Raw genomic sequence first — 15,937 nt, forward strand, 5'->3', positions numbered from 1 at the left:
GGTGCCATTGACTGGTTATTCCTCTTCGAGAGCCTGCCGAGTCGAGGTGGGCAAGTGCCCCCTGCATGATGGAAGGTTGCCGGAGATACAGCAGACAGAAAGGCTGAGTGTTCTGCTGTCAATTACCTACTCTCTGCATATGCAACTTTTCTTACAGACATTCTGAGCACACTTGTGACGTGACGGTGAAGCCTTGCAATGATTCCTCCCCTGATCTACAACCACTAACGGCTTCCTTTGCCATGCATCACGTATAAACTATTTCCCGCTCCTCGTGGCGACTGCTTAAGTTGCTGTCGGAAGATGAGTGAGATGTGCAGACCAATACGTGTTGCTTACCTACTCATGTCATTTTGTTGAATCTGGTTTCAAGATTGGGTGGCTACCTCGTGGTGAAAATTAACAGATGACGACATATTTGGTATCAGCCACACGCAAGAAACCATCTAACATCAAGAACAACGCCCTGCAGCAGAGGATGAAGAGAACTTGGGAGGCGATTTATTTGATAGTATAGCCGAAATAGACGCGTCAATCTACCTTTCGTACCGTAGTCTAATACTTACGTTATATTCCGGGATTTGATGTACTGACTCGGGGAAGATTTTTTCGCTGTTAGCTCCCTGGAAACGGAGGCTACGGAGGGAGGACCTTTGTGAGTCAACCCCACCACGCCGCCTTCGACATGCCATGCTCATCCAACGCATGTCTTTAACCCCACTAAGACCCCGAATTCTTCAACTTTGAACTTCATACAATAACGACTGCCCTCTGTGAGTCAGTGAGAAGACAAAAGGCTGCAGATAACATTTCAGAAGATATCATTCGAAGATGGCTTCCAAAGCACAGGATATTGCTATCCCTCGCCAGCAGAGGACCGTGTCTCACAGCCTCAGCATCTCCCCCACTGCAACTTTTCACTCCCCGCCGTCCAGCTTCACCCAGAGCTTCAGTGGAGGAATTGTACGGAGAACAACAGCTCCGAGGAAGGAGCTCAAGCCCTTTGACACTCAGAACATCAAGATTCTCCTTCTAGAGAACGTCAATCAGAGCGGCCGCGACATTCTCACGGGCCAGGGCTACCAGGTTGAGGCACTCAAGACCTCTCTGCCAAAGGACCAGCTCATCGAGAAGATCCGGTGAGTCTTATAATTTTCTGTTGCTCGGCCCCACGCAGCAAGCACATCATCAGCCTTACCATCATGCCCCTCCTCCGCGCCGAATGCAGCGCACTGATTCAGACTTGCTGACGCCAAAAATCAGCGATGTGCACGTCATTGGCATTCGTTCCAAGACAAAGCTGACGGAGGAGGTCCTGCGTGAGGCCAAGAACCTGCTGGTCATCGGATGCTTCTGCATTGGCACCAACCAGGTGGACCTGGATTATGCTGCCAAGCATGGCATCGCCGTTTTCAACTCACCCTTTGCCAACTCTCGCAGCGTTGCTGAGCTGATCATCGCCTGGATCATCACGCTCGCGCGCCAGATGGGAGATCGCTCCCTGGAGATGCATCGTGGCACCTGGAACAAGGTGAGTTCCAAGTGCTGGGAGATCAGAGGCAAGACGCTTGGTATTGTCGGTTATGGCCACATCGGCTCTCAATTGTCCGTCCTTGCGGAGGCGATGGGCATGAACGTCATCTACTATGATGTGGTAACTCTCATGGGCCTGGGCACGGCAAGACAGGTGCCCACTCTGGATGCTCTCCTGGAAGAGGCAGACTTTGTCACTCTGCACGTTCCCGAGACGCCCGAGACCAAGAACATGATCTCAGCTCGTCAGCTGGAGCTGATGAAGGACGGCTCCTACCTGCTTAACGCCAGCCGTGGCACCGTGGTTGACATTCCGGCCCTCATCAACGCCATGAGAAATGGTAAGATTGCCGGCGCTGCGCTTGATGTCTACCCTAACGAGCCGGCTGCCAACGGCGACTACTTCACCAGCGAGCTCAACCAGTGGGGCGATGATCTCCGCCAGCTGAAGAACATCATTCTCACTCCTCACATCGGAGGCAGCACAGAGGAGGCCCAGCGAGCCATTGGTGTGGAGGGTAAGTTACTCGAAACCTAGGTTCAAGACGAAATAGCTGACTCTTCTCCTTTAGTCGGCGAGGCTCTCGTCCGCTACATCAACCAGGGCCTCACCCTCGGCAGCGTGAACCTGCCCGAGGTCAACCTGCGCTCACTGACGCTGGACGAGCCCAACCACGCGCGCGTCATCTACATCCATCAGAACGTGCCGGGCGTGCTGCGCAAGGTCAATGAGATCCTGGGCAACCACAACGTCGACAAGCAGATCAGCGACAGCAAGGGCGACATTGCGTATCTGATGGCCGACGTCAGCGACGTCAAGGAGTCGGACATCAACGACATTGCGGGCAGCCTGGACGGCCTGAGCTCCAAGATCTTGACGCGCATCCTCTTCTAGGCCTGATAAGCTGTTCGAGTGGGAGAGCTGGAGGCCGATTGAATAGGACAGACAATGACTGGTGTGGAGTGATTTTGCATACAAGGAGTAATCAGGTAGTGAAAATTTTCAACAAGGGACGGCCAGCAGCTTTACACTAGATACAACAGGGCGGTGGTGGAGCATTTCAGTATCAAAATGGCACATTGTTTGGCAAGGAGGTTCAACAAAGACCCGAGCTAATATCATTGAGAGAGAGAGAGAGAGAGAGAAAGGAGGACGGAGATTGAGGAAAAACTCATTTCTTATGCAGCCGTATCATGTCAACAGCGGGTGGGGAAATCGAAAACATTATACAGACACGTTATTATACAACGGTGATTACACAAGAAGAGAAGGGGGGGACGAACGGGGGCAGACAATTGGAAACTTCTAGCGCGAACATCGCAATCTGCGCATACCCTTGCTTCACGTGCTCCAACCCCGGTGCCATGTCGAATGGACGAACGAGCCGGTATGCTCTCCGGGCCGTCCGCCCAACCATACGGTCATGGTGAGCGACGGGTAACCAAACGCGTGCTTGAATTTTGTGTGACGCGTTGCCGCGATGCAGTCAAACTTTTTTGGGTGTACTGTACCATTTTCTCTCGTTCTGGTGGTCCTCAGCGTTGCAAGCCTTGGTAAATCCCCGGCAGATCGTTTCAGGGGTTGCAGGAAGATGAGCCGCCCGCCTCGGAATGGAAACGGACAGCAGCCAGCCTGCCAGTACCGGTATCAGATGATTCACGGAGATTATCGTCGAACCGGGTTGGGGGAGTGAAGAGTGAGAAGAAACATTGTGGCGCTGGCTCTTCAGGATGCGTCTGCCCCCCCTTGGTCATGGCTATTCAAAACCAAGTCATCTGCGACTTCACTCATGGCAGAAGAAACATCCAGGACGGCAGATAGAGATAGATACGTATGTACATGTAAATCGCATAGTTGCGCAGGAACAGAGCAATATCCTCTGCTCGAAAGCTTAGGTCGCATGCGTTAAGAGCTTAAGATGTGTGCATTATAAAAAGCCGCAACGACGATAGAGCTGCAAGATGCGGTTCTCCCAGGCGGTTGGGATCTCCCCCGGTCCTGTTTTAGAGTAGGGGGCGCGGCGGGCACCAGCGCTAGGCCCACGCGAGTTGGCTGCCCCTGCAGAAAGTGGAAGTTTCCAAGAAGCGGGCTCCACTTACAGTAAAGTGCAGCAGCTTGCATAAGGTCAAGTAGCTACGTTTATTCGGAGCAGTCAAGCTGGCAGAGTAGGTCAGGACAAAGAAACGCGTACATGTACAAAGTAATGGCTGCATCAACAATATAAGAAAGAGGCTTATTGATGAGTCGAGTCGTCAAGTTAAGCTGAGTAGAGGCAAGGCACTTGCTCTGTCATGTCACCAAGTGAGACTCAGATGCACTGGCCGCCTGCTTGAAGAGGATTGCGTGGATTTGCTGGCTGGCTGGATGGCTGGATGGAGGGATCAGTGCTTCGCCTTGACTTGAACTTGTTCTTGTACTTGTTCCTGTTCTTGATCCCCTTTAGGTCTGTGGTGTCCTGCAGCTCCCATCGGCCGCTGCTGATACATCCCGCATATACACACATACGTACCAGGTGGTGTACTTTGTCGTCGTCGTACATTAGGTGCGGACTGTGTGTGGTCTGTAGACTGAGACATGTACCTCCTGTCACCTACCGTGTAGTGTAGTGAACGGCACCCGACGACCTCGCATCAAGGTCAATCAATCGACCCCAGCCCCCAGACCCCTTTCCCATTTGCTAGTGGGACTCTGGCCCCTGACAGCAGGCATTATTAGCAGCCAACAAAAATCTGGGTGCTGCACTGGCAGGTAAGCAGCAGCATTACTAGCAGAAAGACCGCTACTTTTTTTTTTTGGCCTGTGAAGGAAAGCACGCTGCGCCTGCTGCTTGGGATTCGCGTCGTCTCTCGCTCTCGTCCATCCATCCCATTAACTAACATTAACCTCACAAAACCAACCAACCAACACTCTGGCTCCTTGTTGACTTTCAGCAGTCACACACAGCAGGCCATCAACGACGACTCTGATTTTTGGCTGACAATCCTTACTTACGTCTTCTCTTCTTCACATACTCTTGTTTTTAATTTATTTCATGAATGTCTTCTCCACGTACCCCAAGCCGATCTTGCTGCCGGTAGTGTCTGGTCCTTCCTTCCGCCTCCCTTCCCGACATCCCTAAAATCCATCGCCGACGACGACTGCCCCATCGACGACGACTGACTGACAAGGTCGACGCATCCTCCCTTTCCAGCGTCTGTCCCATCGACTGCCATCAGCACTCCCTTCACCCCCACTGCCCGGGACGCCGTTACATAACCGTGTAGAATGTCCTCAAATTATGACATCGGCACCAGAGCATGGCAGCCCGATGCCACAGAGGGCTGGGTTGCCTCAGAGGTCATCAAGAAATCCGTCGATGGCTCCAAGGTGACCCTCGTGTTCAAGCTTGATAATGGCGAGGTAAGTCACCACTGTGCCGAGAGCTGCACCTACTCCCACGCGCAGTTTCCTGACCACCACCTCAGGAGAAAGAGATCAAGATCTCTGCGGAGGCCCTACAGAGCGGAAACGATCCGTCATTACCTCCGTTGATGAACCCGACCATGCTCGAAGCCAGCGATGACCTGACCAACCTCTCACATCTCAACGAACCAGCTGGTAGGATCACATTCAATACAAATCAACATATTCCCTGAGCTGACACTTGCTTGACCACAGTCCTCCAAGCTATCCGACTCCGATACGCCCAGAAAGAGATCTACACATACTCTGGTATCGTGCTAATAGCTACAAATCCCTTTGCTCGCGTAGACTCCCTCTACGTGCCCGGCATGGTACAAGTATACGCCGGGAAGCAAAGGGCGACACAAGCACCACATCTGTTCGCTATTGCCGAGGAGGCTTTCATGTACGGGCTTGGCGCACTCAAAGCTGACTACGCATAAGCTGATCGATTTCTAGGGACATGCTGCGAGACAACAAGAACCAAACCATCGTCGTATCGGGAGAGTCTGGCGCCGGAAAGACGGTGAGCGCTAAGTACATCATGCGGTATTTCGCGACAAGAGAATCACCCGACAAACCTGGTGCAAAGTCCAAGAAGGGCGCAGAGGCTATGAGTGAGACGGAGGAGCAGATTCTGGCAACGAATCCCATAATGGAAGCTTTCGGTAACGCGAAGACGACTCGAAACGATAACTCGTCACGATTCGGAAAGTACATCGAGATCATGTTCGACAAGGGCACAAACATCATTGGTGCCAAGATCAGAACCTATCTGCTCGAGCGATCAAGGCTGGTTTTCCAACCGCTAAAGGAGCGAAACTATCACATCTTCTACCAGCTCATTGCTGGTATCTCCGAACAGCAACGTCAGGAGCTTGGTCTTTTGCCCGTTGAACAGTTTGAATATCTCAACCAAGGAAACACCCCCGTGATCGACGGTGTAGATGACAAGGCCGAGTTCAATGCTACAAGGGCGTCCTTGAAAACAGTCGGTGTAGACGAGACTTCTCAGACCGAGATCTTCAAACTGCTCGCTGGTCTGCTGCATCTCGGCAACGTTAAGATCGGAGCCTCGCGCACAGACAGCGTGCTCGCACCCACAGAGCCCTCTCTCGAAAAAGCTTGCGCAATCCTGGGTATTAACGCGACCGAATTTGCCAAGTGGATCGTGAAGAAGCAGTTGATTACCCGAGGAGAGAAGATCACGTCCAACTTGACGCAAGCGCAAGCCATCGTCGTCCGAGACTCCGTTGCTAAGTATATCTACTCAAGCTTGTTCGACTGGCTGGTTGAGATTATCAACCGCAGTTTGGCTACTGATGAGATCTTGAGCCGAGTCAGCTCCTTCATTGGTGTTCTCGATATTTACGGTTTCGAGCACTTCGCCAAGAACTCATTTGAACAATTTTGCATCAACTACGCCAATGAGAAGTTGCAGCAGGAGTTCAACCAGCATGTCTTCAAGCTTGAGCAGGAGGAGTATCTCAAGGAGCAGATCGATTGGACCTTCATTGATTTCTCCGATAACCAACCCTGCATTGACCTCATCGAGGGCAAGCTGGGTATTCTGTCACTGCTCGACGAAGAATCCAGGTTACCAATGGGCTCAGATGAGCAGTTCGTAACCAAGCTGCACCACAACTATGCTTCTGACAAGCACCAATTCTACAAGAAGCCTCGCTTTGGGAAGTCGGCATTCACCGTGTGCCATTATGCCATTGATGTCACGTACGAGTCGGAAGGTTTCATAGAGAAGAACCGCGACACTGTACCCGATGAGCATATGGCCGTGCTTCGGGCGACGAGCAACAAATTCCTCAGCTCGGTGCTGATTGCTGCAACACAGGTACGGGAGAAGGATCTTGCATCTGCCTCTTCGAATGCTGTGAAGCCAGCGGGCGGAAGGAAGATCGGCGTTGCTGTCAACCGTAAACCTACGCTGGGCGGTATCTTCCGCTCTTCGCTGATCGAACTGATGAATACCATCAACAACACGGATGTTCATTACATTCGTTGCATCAAGCCCAATGAGGGTAAGGAGGCGTGGAAATTTGAGGGCCCGATGGTATTGAGTCAGCTTCGAGCTTGTGGTGTTCTTGAGACCGTGCGAATCAGCTGCGCCGGTTATCCCACGAGATGGACGTATGAGGAATTTGCTCTTCGATATTATATGCTTGTGCCATCAACTGAGTGGACAGCGGAGATCCGACAAATGGCCAATGCCATCCTGACGAAGGCCCTGGGCACCAGCACTGGCAAGGGCTTAGATAAGTACCAGCTTGGTCTAACCAAGATCTTCTTCCGCGCCGGTATGCTCGCGTTCTTGGAGAATTTGAGAACGAACAGGTTGAATGCGTGCGCCATCATGATCCAGAAGAACCTCAGGGCCAAGTTCTATCGCCGCAGGTATCTTCTCGCACGCGAGTCGATCATCTCCTTCCAGGCCGCTTCCAGGGCTTATGTGGCTAGGAAACAAGCTCAGGAGCTGCGGACAATCAAGGCAGCGACCACCATCCAGCGTGTCTGGCGTGGCCAGAAAGAGAGGAAGCAATTCTTGCGGATCAGGGCCGACCTCGTGCTTGCCCAGGCAGCTATCAAGGGCTACCTGCGCAGGAAGGAAATTATGGAGACTCGTGTTGGAAATGCTGCTCTGCTTATTCAAAGGACATGGCGCTCGAGGAGGGCTCTTCGTTCTTGGAGACAATACCGCAAGAAGGTCACTCTTATCCAGAGCTTGTGGCGTGGTAAGATGGCTCGTCGTGGTTACAAGAAGGTCCGCGAGGAGGCTCGTGATCTCAAGCAGATCTCATACAAGCTGGAAAACAAGGTTGTAGAATTGACCCAGTCTCTGGGCACCATGAAGGCTCAGAACAAGGAGCTCAAGACGCAAGTCGAGAACTACCAGGGCCAGATCAAGTCCTGGCAAACAAGGCACAATGCCCTCGAGGTCAGGACCAAGGATCTCCAAGCCGAGGCAAACCAAGCAGGTATTGCCGCAGCTCGCCTCCAGGCCATGGAAGACGAGATGAAGACGCTTCAGGCAAGATTCGACGAGTCTGCCTCCAACGTCAAGAGGATGCAAGACGAGGAGAGAGCGCTGAAAGACTCCCTCCGAGCTACCAGCACGGAGTTGGAGGTTGCCCGACAGGAAGCTTCACGTCACGAAACCGAGAAGAACTCTTTGCGGCAACAGCTTCTCGAGCTCCAGGACGCTTTGGAACTGGCCAGAAGACAGGTGCCCGTCAATGGAGAACTCACGAACGGAGCTGGTGTCGCCCCAGCTGTGGCCAATGGTCTTATCAACCTTGTCTCTTCCAAGAAGCCTAAGCGACGAAGTGCCGGCGCCGAGCCCTCTCAAGTTGACCGCTTTAGCGCTGCGTACAACCCTCGACCGGTTTCGATGGCTATCACCGGCCGCCAGCAGACCTTGTCTGGCGCCACTTTCATTCCTGGCGTCGACAATATCGAGATGGAGCTCGAAACACTCCTCGCCGACGAGGATGGCCTCAATGAGGAGGTTACTATGGGTCTCATCCGAAACCTGAAGATCCCCTCCCCCAACACCAACCCCCCGCCTTCAGACAAGGAGGTCCTCTTCCCCTCCTACCTTATCAACCTCGTCACATCCGAGATGTGGAACAACGGCTTCGTCAAGGAGTCGGAGCGGTTCCTTGCAAACGTCATGCAGTCCATCCAGCAAGAAGTCATGCAGCACGACGGCGACGAGGCTATCAACCCCGGTGCATTCTGGCTCTCTAACGTCCATGAGATGCTTTCCTTCGTATTCCTTGCTGAGGACTGGTACGAGGCCCAGAAGACCGATAATTATGAGTACGATCGACTGTTGGAAATTGTAAAACATGATCTAGAGAGTTTGGAGTTCAACATTTATCATACGTGGATGAAGGTCCTAAAGAAGAAGCTGCAAAAGATGATTATCCCCGCCATCATTGAGTCGCAGTCACTGCCGGGCTTCGTCACAAATGAGAATAACAGATTCCTGGGCAAGCTTCTGCAGTCGAACTCTGCCCCCGCCTACAGCATGGACAACCTGCTCAGCCTGCTGAACAACGTCTTCCGCGCCATGAAGGCGTATTATCTCGAGGACTCGATCATTACCCAAACGGTCACCGAGCTCCTCCGACTTGTGGGCGTTACCGCTTTCAACGATCTGTTGATGCGCCGGAACTTCCTCTCCTGGAAGCGAGGCCTGCAGATCAACTACAACATTACCCGAATTGAGGAGTGGTGCAAGAGCCATGATATGCCTGAAGGCACTCTTCAGCTCGAGCATCTGATGGTCAGTCACCACTACCTCATTCACTGATAGAGACTTTCATGCTAACAATCTATACAGCAAGCGACGAAGCTGTTACAGCTTAAGAAGGCAACTCTGAATGATATCGAGATCATCCAAGACATCTGCTGGATGTAAGATCACCCCAAGTGTTACCGCAGTTCGTGTTATGTGTTGCTGACTATTCGAAGGCTTTCTCCCAATCAAATTCAGAAGCTGTTGAACCAGTACCTCGTCGCTGATTATGAGCAGCCTATCAATGGCGAGATCATGAAGGCTGTTGCATCAAGAGTGACCGAGAAGAGCGATGTCTTGCTCCTCCAGGCCGTTGACATGGACGACAGCGGTCCGTACGAGATTGCGGAGCCAAGAGTCATCACTGCTCTAGAGACTTATACACCGTCTTGTAAGTTTACTCCTTTTGCCGATTGAAAGGCTCATGCTGACCTATTTACCAGGGCTACAAACTCCGAGACTTAAGCGGCTCGCCGAGATTGTGTCAGCACAGGCCATCGCCCAGCAGGAGAAGTTCGAGTATGGCTCTCAAGGTGGCTTTGAGAATGGCGACCTAGCGGAAGTCGACGAGGCGCCAGAACCTATTGAGGCCAGTGCCTAGTGGGCGCAGCCTGGGCTGAGATCATCGATGCCGAAAACATCTCCCACTGCGGTTCTCCTCTCTGCATTCGGTAGTAATGAAGTCACATCCGGTGATCAAACAGAGCAGGACAACAGCGGTTATCGTTATCGACATATCAGAAGTGAAAGTAATTAGGACGCGGAGAAACACATCAAAGCAAGTATAACAACGGAACGATTGGCTGATTGATTGATTGATTGGGGGACCATGTGTGTCGTATCCTTCCTGGTTATTAAAGGAGGCTTTTTATATGGAGAGAGACAATTGGTTGATATTAGAGATACAAAACAAAAACTCACCCCCCACCCAAACCGGACATTCGAGAGCGGACGAATGGAAGGAGTTGATTGATCGATTGATCGATTGATCGATCGGTCATAGGATGGGACGTTTATTACCCCCGAATGTTCACGATATGAATAAATGCTGTTCGAAGGTGAGAGCTGGATGTACGAGAGATTAGATAAACTCCCAGTGTAGCATTTAGCTGTACCAATTGTCAAAGTCAATACCTACATACCTACCTGTTTACCTATAAACATTATTTCACTACCTTAGGTCTATATCATATGTCTAATCATCGTCTGAGATGTCCTCGTTTTGTGCTGCGCTCTGTGACGATAACGCCCGTCTGCGCTGGTGGTACCGTACGCCGTGCCGCTGTGGCGGGCTGCGGTCCAGTGGAATGGGGGACCGCTTCAGCGCACTGCACGTGATCCTTCAGCGCATGGAAAAAAAGATTTTCTGCCCGGCGCGAGCGAGCAGTAAGGCTGGGCACTCGCCCCTGGATATCAAATTGTTTTCAGGACGATTCTTTTTGTTTTTTTTCCCCCGTTTTCCCCTCACCAAACAGAAAGTTGAGGCTCAAGTGAATCTTCAAACTTTCCCAAGAGAGACGGACTGCCGAGTTGCAACTCTGCCAAACGGCTAGATAAGAGATACGAATTTCTCGAGTCTCGAGTCTCGAGGGTCGAGGGAAGGAAGGAAGGAAGTCAGGACAGAAAGTAAGGGAGGGAGCAAGCGAGAAAGCAATGGCAAGGACGTCGCCCAACATCATCATCACGGGGACGCCGGGCGTGGGCAAGACGACGCACTGCGAGGTGCTGGCGGGGAAGACGGGGCTGCGGCACCTGTCGGTCAACCAGGTGGTCAAGGAGCGCGAGTGCCACGAGGGCTGGGACGACGAGTACCAGAGCTGGATCGTCGACGAGGACAAGGTGCGCCCCCCCCCCCTCCCCCTCCCCCTCTGGTGTCTGGGCGTGGAGCTGCTGTGTGCGAGGACTCCTTTGCTTACATGGTGGTGTAGCTGCTGGATGCGATAGAGGACGAGGTCAAGGCCGGCGGGTGCATCATTGACTGGCATGCGTGCGACCTGTTTCCCAAGAGCTGGATTGATCTGGTTGTTGTGCTGAGGGTGGACTCGACGACGCTGTTTGATCGGCTTACGGAGAGGTTTGTGTTCCCTTTCATGTTCCTGTTTTAGAATAAGGGTAGTGTGCTTTTGGGTGAAATTCTCTAGTTGCTTGTCGCCGAAAGACTCAATCTTTGGGCGGCGTGCAACTTAAAGAGAGCATGAGGTTCACAAGGCAACCGACACAACACAGGAGCATGAGAGCTGACTTTCTGCTAGGAAATACCCCGAGGTCAAGCTGCAGGAGAACCTGGACTCTGAGATCATGGAGGTGCTGCTGCAGGAGGCGCGGGACTCGTACGACGAGGAGATAGTCGTGGAGCTGAGCAGCAACACGAGCGAGGAGATGGAGGCCAACGTCGAGCGCATCGAGCAGTGGCTAAGACAGTGGAAGGAGGACAACAAGCCCGAGACTTGATGTGAGGCTCTCAGATGACAGCAGTTTTTGATTTGAATCAAAAGACAGACGAGCAGTAAGACATGTCAAAAGGCTACACAGGGGAATCGTATGGAGGAAGATTGTCTTGATACCCCTGAAGGCCAGTCCGTCCGTCTAGGCACCCTCGGCACCGAAAGGCAACGGTGGGACGGTGCAGCAAATCGGCGGGGTAGCGCCGCCACCTAGCGGGCTCTTAGCAGCAGCAGTACGGCGGACGCCGAGTTTGATACTGCATTATATGAATGCGCTCCACCTGTAACTTTCTTGACAAATGTGTAAAATATCTGTGTGAGCTGTTTGTGGTTGTGAATAACGCCCTCTCTTCTTCCAATATCTCCAAAAATGCCCTCAGAAGCTCCCACGTCCGCCACGCAAGTGGTCAACTTCATCACCGGCAACAAGAACAAGCTGAGCGAGGTCAAGGCGATCCTCGAGCCGGCGATCGAGGTGCGGAGCCAGGCGCTCGACCTGATCGAGGTCCAGGGCACCGTCGAGGAGGTTACAATAGACAAGTGCAGGAGGGCAGCAGAACTTGTGGGCTGGCTTCCATTGCTATCATTCCTTGAGGACATCCGAGCTGACATTGAGGTCTAGGTCAAAGGCCCTGTACTGGTCGAGGACACCTGCTTGTGCTTCAATGCACTGAAGGGGCTGCCTGGGCCGTATATGTATGCCCCTCACCCTTTCTGATCCGAGACTCACGAGTGTCTCACTTTATTGAGTTGAGAGAATTCTTCTTCTGACGTTGTGCCCTCAGCAAATGGTTCATGGAGAGTATAGGTCATGAAGGTTTGAACAACCTCCTGGCTGCATACGAAGACAAGTCTGCGCAAGCAGTCTGCACTTTCGGATTCTCTCAAGGACCGGGTCATGAGCCAATCCTCTTCCAAGGCAGGACAGATGTGAGTCCTTGGACTTTGTGCGTTCTGTGAGAAAAACGTCATAAGACTAATCCCAATGATCGCATAGGGCAGGATTGTGCCTGCAAGAGGGCCGACAAATTTCGGTACGTTGAAAAGACTTGCTTTTTTACACACTTCACAAAGATACTGATCATGATTCAGGTTGGGACCCGGTGTTTGAATATGACGGCAAGACGTAGGTCATAGTCATACAGTCTTCATTTCTCATACATCGCTAATCATTCGCCTGCTAGCTACGCCGAGATGGAGAAGGCAGAAAAGAACAAGATCTCCCATCGTTTCCGAGCGCTGGAAAAACTACAAGCATGGTTCGCAGACCAGGTGTCCGCCTAGACTTGGGGTATTGTACCTGAAATGACTCCTTGCATCACCCTCGTTCTCGAGGATGTTCCTTTTTGGTGGTATAGAATAGACTGCGCGCAAATTCATTCAAAGATGCCTCACTTCGTGGCTTGTCAGTTCGGTATAAATGCTTCCTGTGGTGGCCGTAATCTACATCATGACATGATTTTAGTGTGGTGCGTCCTCAAAGATGAGAGATGGAAACTTCTTACCTCAAGAGCTCGAACTCACGATATTTGCCAAGATACTTGCTCCCTCTCCTGTAAGGCTTCAAGAGAATGTCGGGGGCTCTGGACTCAAACTTCTTTCCTACTAGCCTCGTGATTGCGCTGTTATCGCGAAACATGGGGTCGAAAACAAGTAGGTTCGCCTGGCCGTTCTGCAACCTCTCAAACCCAATAATGGTCATCGAGTGGCCGGCGTGCTGGAAGTAGATAGGGGGCATGCTGGTGCACCGCACCTTCTTCTCGGGGTCGAATATGGAGGACTGGAAATAGCGCTCGACTTCTTGCAGGAGGAGCTCTTCTGACCTTCCGGGCTCCTTGTTCTTGAACCCCTGAGCGTCGCATCTGCCGTTTCTTGTAAGTCCTATGTGATTTGAGTTGAGTAAAGGGGAAGCTTACGGTACTTGTAGACTGATGAGCATCGCTTGTGCCTGTGATGAAGAAGGGTAAGTCTTGACTCCTTTTGGAGGTTACATGGTAAAGAAAGTCAAAACTTACTTCTGGAGTACCGATGTACTTCCGTGTGCCCTTAACCCCACCCGTCTCTACTCGACCCTGAGAGTTGATGCCGCGATCCCAAGCCTCCTCAATGAAGTCTTGTATGTCGAATATCGAAGGCAAATTGCCATTGAAGTGGTCAGCGCCTTCAAAATTGGTGCCGACAATAAATGAGGACAGCATCTGGATGTTTCGATATCCACAGAAGCCGCCTAAAATCTGTCAATTTGCCGGCCTAGTATGGTAGACGATGCGGATCGCTCACCTTCACGTCGTAGCTTGGATACATGCTGGGTCGAGGAATGACATAGATAAGCATATCTCGTTGACGAGCTTTGGTGTAAGAGCTGCTCGAGCACCGGTATCACACCTAAAGTGTTCGTTAGCAACGAGAAGATTTAGGCCAACATATATTGCTCCCACCCTTTCCGACCACCTGGCCCCGTGTCTGTAGGAGCGTTACCAGCCATTCCGGCATACGCTGCTCATGTGCATATTTGCCGAGCTCGGCTTTCTATAGTTCCAATTAGAACAACGGCCTCGTCTCGAAAATATGAATCAGAAGCTCACTCCAAGTCGTTTCCGCGGTCCCTCCTTACTACCAGCGCCCTCAGTCGTAGTCTCGGACCGCGCCTTGGTGGCCGGCACGCCAAACAGCTTCTTCCATGTTTGGATGGCGCCCTCATTCCGCTTCGTCACCGAGGTCCGGCCGTGCTGCCGCTCTCGCTCCGCCGCCCTCCGCGATGCCCGGGGGTGCTCGTCTCTGGGCGGCGGCACCGGCTGCTCGCTCGCCTCGGCCGCGGCGCCGGCATCCGACTCCTCGTCGTGCAGCTCAAGATGGTAGTCGAGCTCGTCGACAAGCAGGACCTCGCCGCAGCCCTCAACGGGACACTCTGCGTACTGGTCCTCGCCGTCCTGATCCTGGTCCTGGTCCTGGTCCGGTAGCAGCTCCTGCTGCGGCCCGCTGTCCGCAATGAAAGGCGACTTGCCTTCCGCGTGCAGGGTCTCCATGTGCTATATGCAGGGTCAGTATTAAGGTCCGTGAATATGTGTGGTACGGATGCGGTGCGGGCCGCGCGTGCGTGCGTGCGTGCGTGCGTGCGTGGGACAGTCAATACCTACCAGCAACATCTCATACTCGCCAGCGACGGAGCGGAAGCCGCAGAACGGACAGGTCATGACCTCGCCGTCCGTGGCCATTTGTTAGCCTGGTGCGGGCTACCCGCTCGCTATCTCAAAAGGCCAGGCACAGCGGCCGAGTGTCTTGAGATCTATGTGAGTAAGAAGGGGTAATCGTGAGCGAGAGCCGCCAGCTGTCGGCTGAGAGAGACTCTCGGCAGGTTGGGAGGCAGGCAGGCAGGCAGGCGCAATTCGGGGGTTCGGTCGAATCAGAGGATGAAGAAGTGAACGTGTGACCGTTTGACCAGCAAATGCCACAATGGTACGGCGAGAAGCTCGAATGTCTTATGAAGCCAAGTTCTTCATAGGCTTTCAGGCTGAGCGGTCCAGATAGATTGAGGTAAATGAACAAAGGAAATGCTGATTGTGTGTAAGGAGAATGGCGCGTGGCACTGCGCGCACCGCCAACGATAGCCGAAAACGTGCGTGAGCGAGGCTGCGCCAGTGACTTAGTTGGTATGTAGTGGGCTGTTGAGATGATGAATTTATGATGGACTTGCTAGCAACTAGTCTAAACAATAACAGACTTACCGGCGACAGTTGTGTCGAAGTCATTTGTAATGCATGACTGATTTACAGAATGCTCGAACAATTGTGAAATCACTGTTTAATAATTATGAAATAACACAAGTCTTCGATATCTATCAGAAGCTGTATCTGGCTTAGGTTGTGTCAATGCCGCTCTCACAAACCCCATGTGCTCATTCGAAGCAATTTAAGCATTTCAAGGTGCTCAATATTCTGCGAACCTTCCACGAAGGGATTGTTCTATCTCTTGCTGCAAGGGAATTTTTTTAATTATTTTTCAATTGAAAAGAAAAAACGCCAAAAAAACACAAGTCTCAAGGATGGTTCTTCGGCGAGGCGTCATTTGAAATAGTTCATGGTATTATTAGTTAAGACAGGTTGAAGAATTGCAACAAACATTTCAGTAACTGACACCGGTACCCGTATTGCAAGCCAGCCAAAATCCTTACGTTCCCATCCGACCACCCCCAACCCCTTGTCC

General features: G+C 52.1%; 5 protein-coding genes across 5 annotated transcripts; 4 read left to right on the forward strand and 1 right to left on the reverse strand.

Annotated features, from left to right (window-relative positions):
* Window positions 1–831: 831 nt before the first annotated feature.
* UCRPA7_8359 (putative d-3-phosphoglycerate dehydrogenase protein) lies at window positions 832–2,428 on the forward strand (the record flags this gene model as incomplete). The annotated part of the gene is made up of 3 exons (XM_007920873.1): window positions 832–1,139; window positions 1,264–2,051; window positions 2,106–2,428. The coding sequence occupies 3 exons, from the start codon at window positions 832–834 to the stop codon at window positions 2,426–2,428; spliced, it is 1,419 nt and encodes a 472-aa protein (XP_007919064.1).
* Window positions 2,429–4,798: 2,370 nt separating this feature from the next.
* On the forward strand, window positions 4,799–9,891 carry UCRPA7_8360 (putative myosin myo2 protein; the record flags this gene model as incomplete). Its single annotated transcript, XM_007920874.1, has 7 exons — window positions 4,799–4,933; window positions 4,999–5,131; window positions 5,192–5,381; window positions 5,435–9,278; window positions 9,336–9,409; window positions 9,467–9,681; window positions 9,734–9,891. 7 exons carry the CDS (start codon window positions 4,799–4,801, stop codon window positions 9,889–9,891), a joined length of 4,749 nt encoding a protein of 1,582 aa, XP_007919065.1.
* A 1,052-nt stretch (window positions 9,892–10,943) lies between these two features.
* Window positions 10,944–11,741, forward strand: UCRPA7_8361 (putative pos9-activating factor fap7 protein; the record flags this gene model as incomplete). The annotated part of the gene is made up of 3 exons (XM_007920875.1): window positions 10,944–11,129; window positions 11,219–11,364; window positions 11,543–11,741. The coding sequence occupies 3 exons, from the start codon at window positions 10,944–10,946 to the stop codon at window positions 11,739–11,741; spliced, it is 531 nt and encodes a 176-aa protein (XP_007919066.1).
* A 363-nt stretch (window positions 11,742–12,104) lies between these two features.
* On the forward strand, window positions 12,105–13,018 carry UCRPA7_8362 (putative inosine triphosphate pyrophosphatase protein; the record flags this gene model as incomplete). The annotated part of the gene is made up of 6 exons (XM_007920876.1): window positions 12,105–12,296; window positions 12,357–12,430; window positions 12,520–12,664; window positions 12,732–12,768; window positions 12,827–12,860; window positions 12,919–13,018. 6 exons carry the CDS (start codon window positions 12,105–12,107, stop codon window positions 13,016–13,018), a joined length of 582 nt encoding a protein of 193 aa, XP_007919067.1.
* A 217-nt stretch (window positions 13,019–13,235) lies between these two features.
* Window positions 13,236–14,949, reverse strand: UCRPA7_8363 (putative peptidase family c78 protein; the record flags this gene model as incomplete). Its single annotated transcript, XM_007920877.1, has 7 exons — window positions 13,236–13,596; window positions 13,651–13,682; window positions 13,750–13,961; window positions 14,015–14,039; window positions 14,213–14,263; window positions 14,320–14,763; window positions 14,872–14,949. 7 exons carry the CDS (start codon window positions 14,947–14,949, stop codon window positions 13,236–13,238), a joined length of 1,203 nt encoding a protein of 400 aa, XP_007919068.1.
* Between the last annotated feature and the right edge of the window lie 988 nt (window positions 14,950–15,937).

This window comes from Phaeoacremonium minimum (assembly GCF_000392275.1).
Source record: "Phaeoacremonium minimum UCRPA7 unplaced genomic scaffold PA7_03_scaffold_592, whole genome shotgun sequence".
NCBI lineage: Eukaryota > Fungi > Ascomycota > Sordariomycetes > Togniniales > Togniniaceae > Phaeoacremonium > Phaeoacremonium minimum.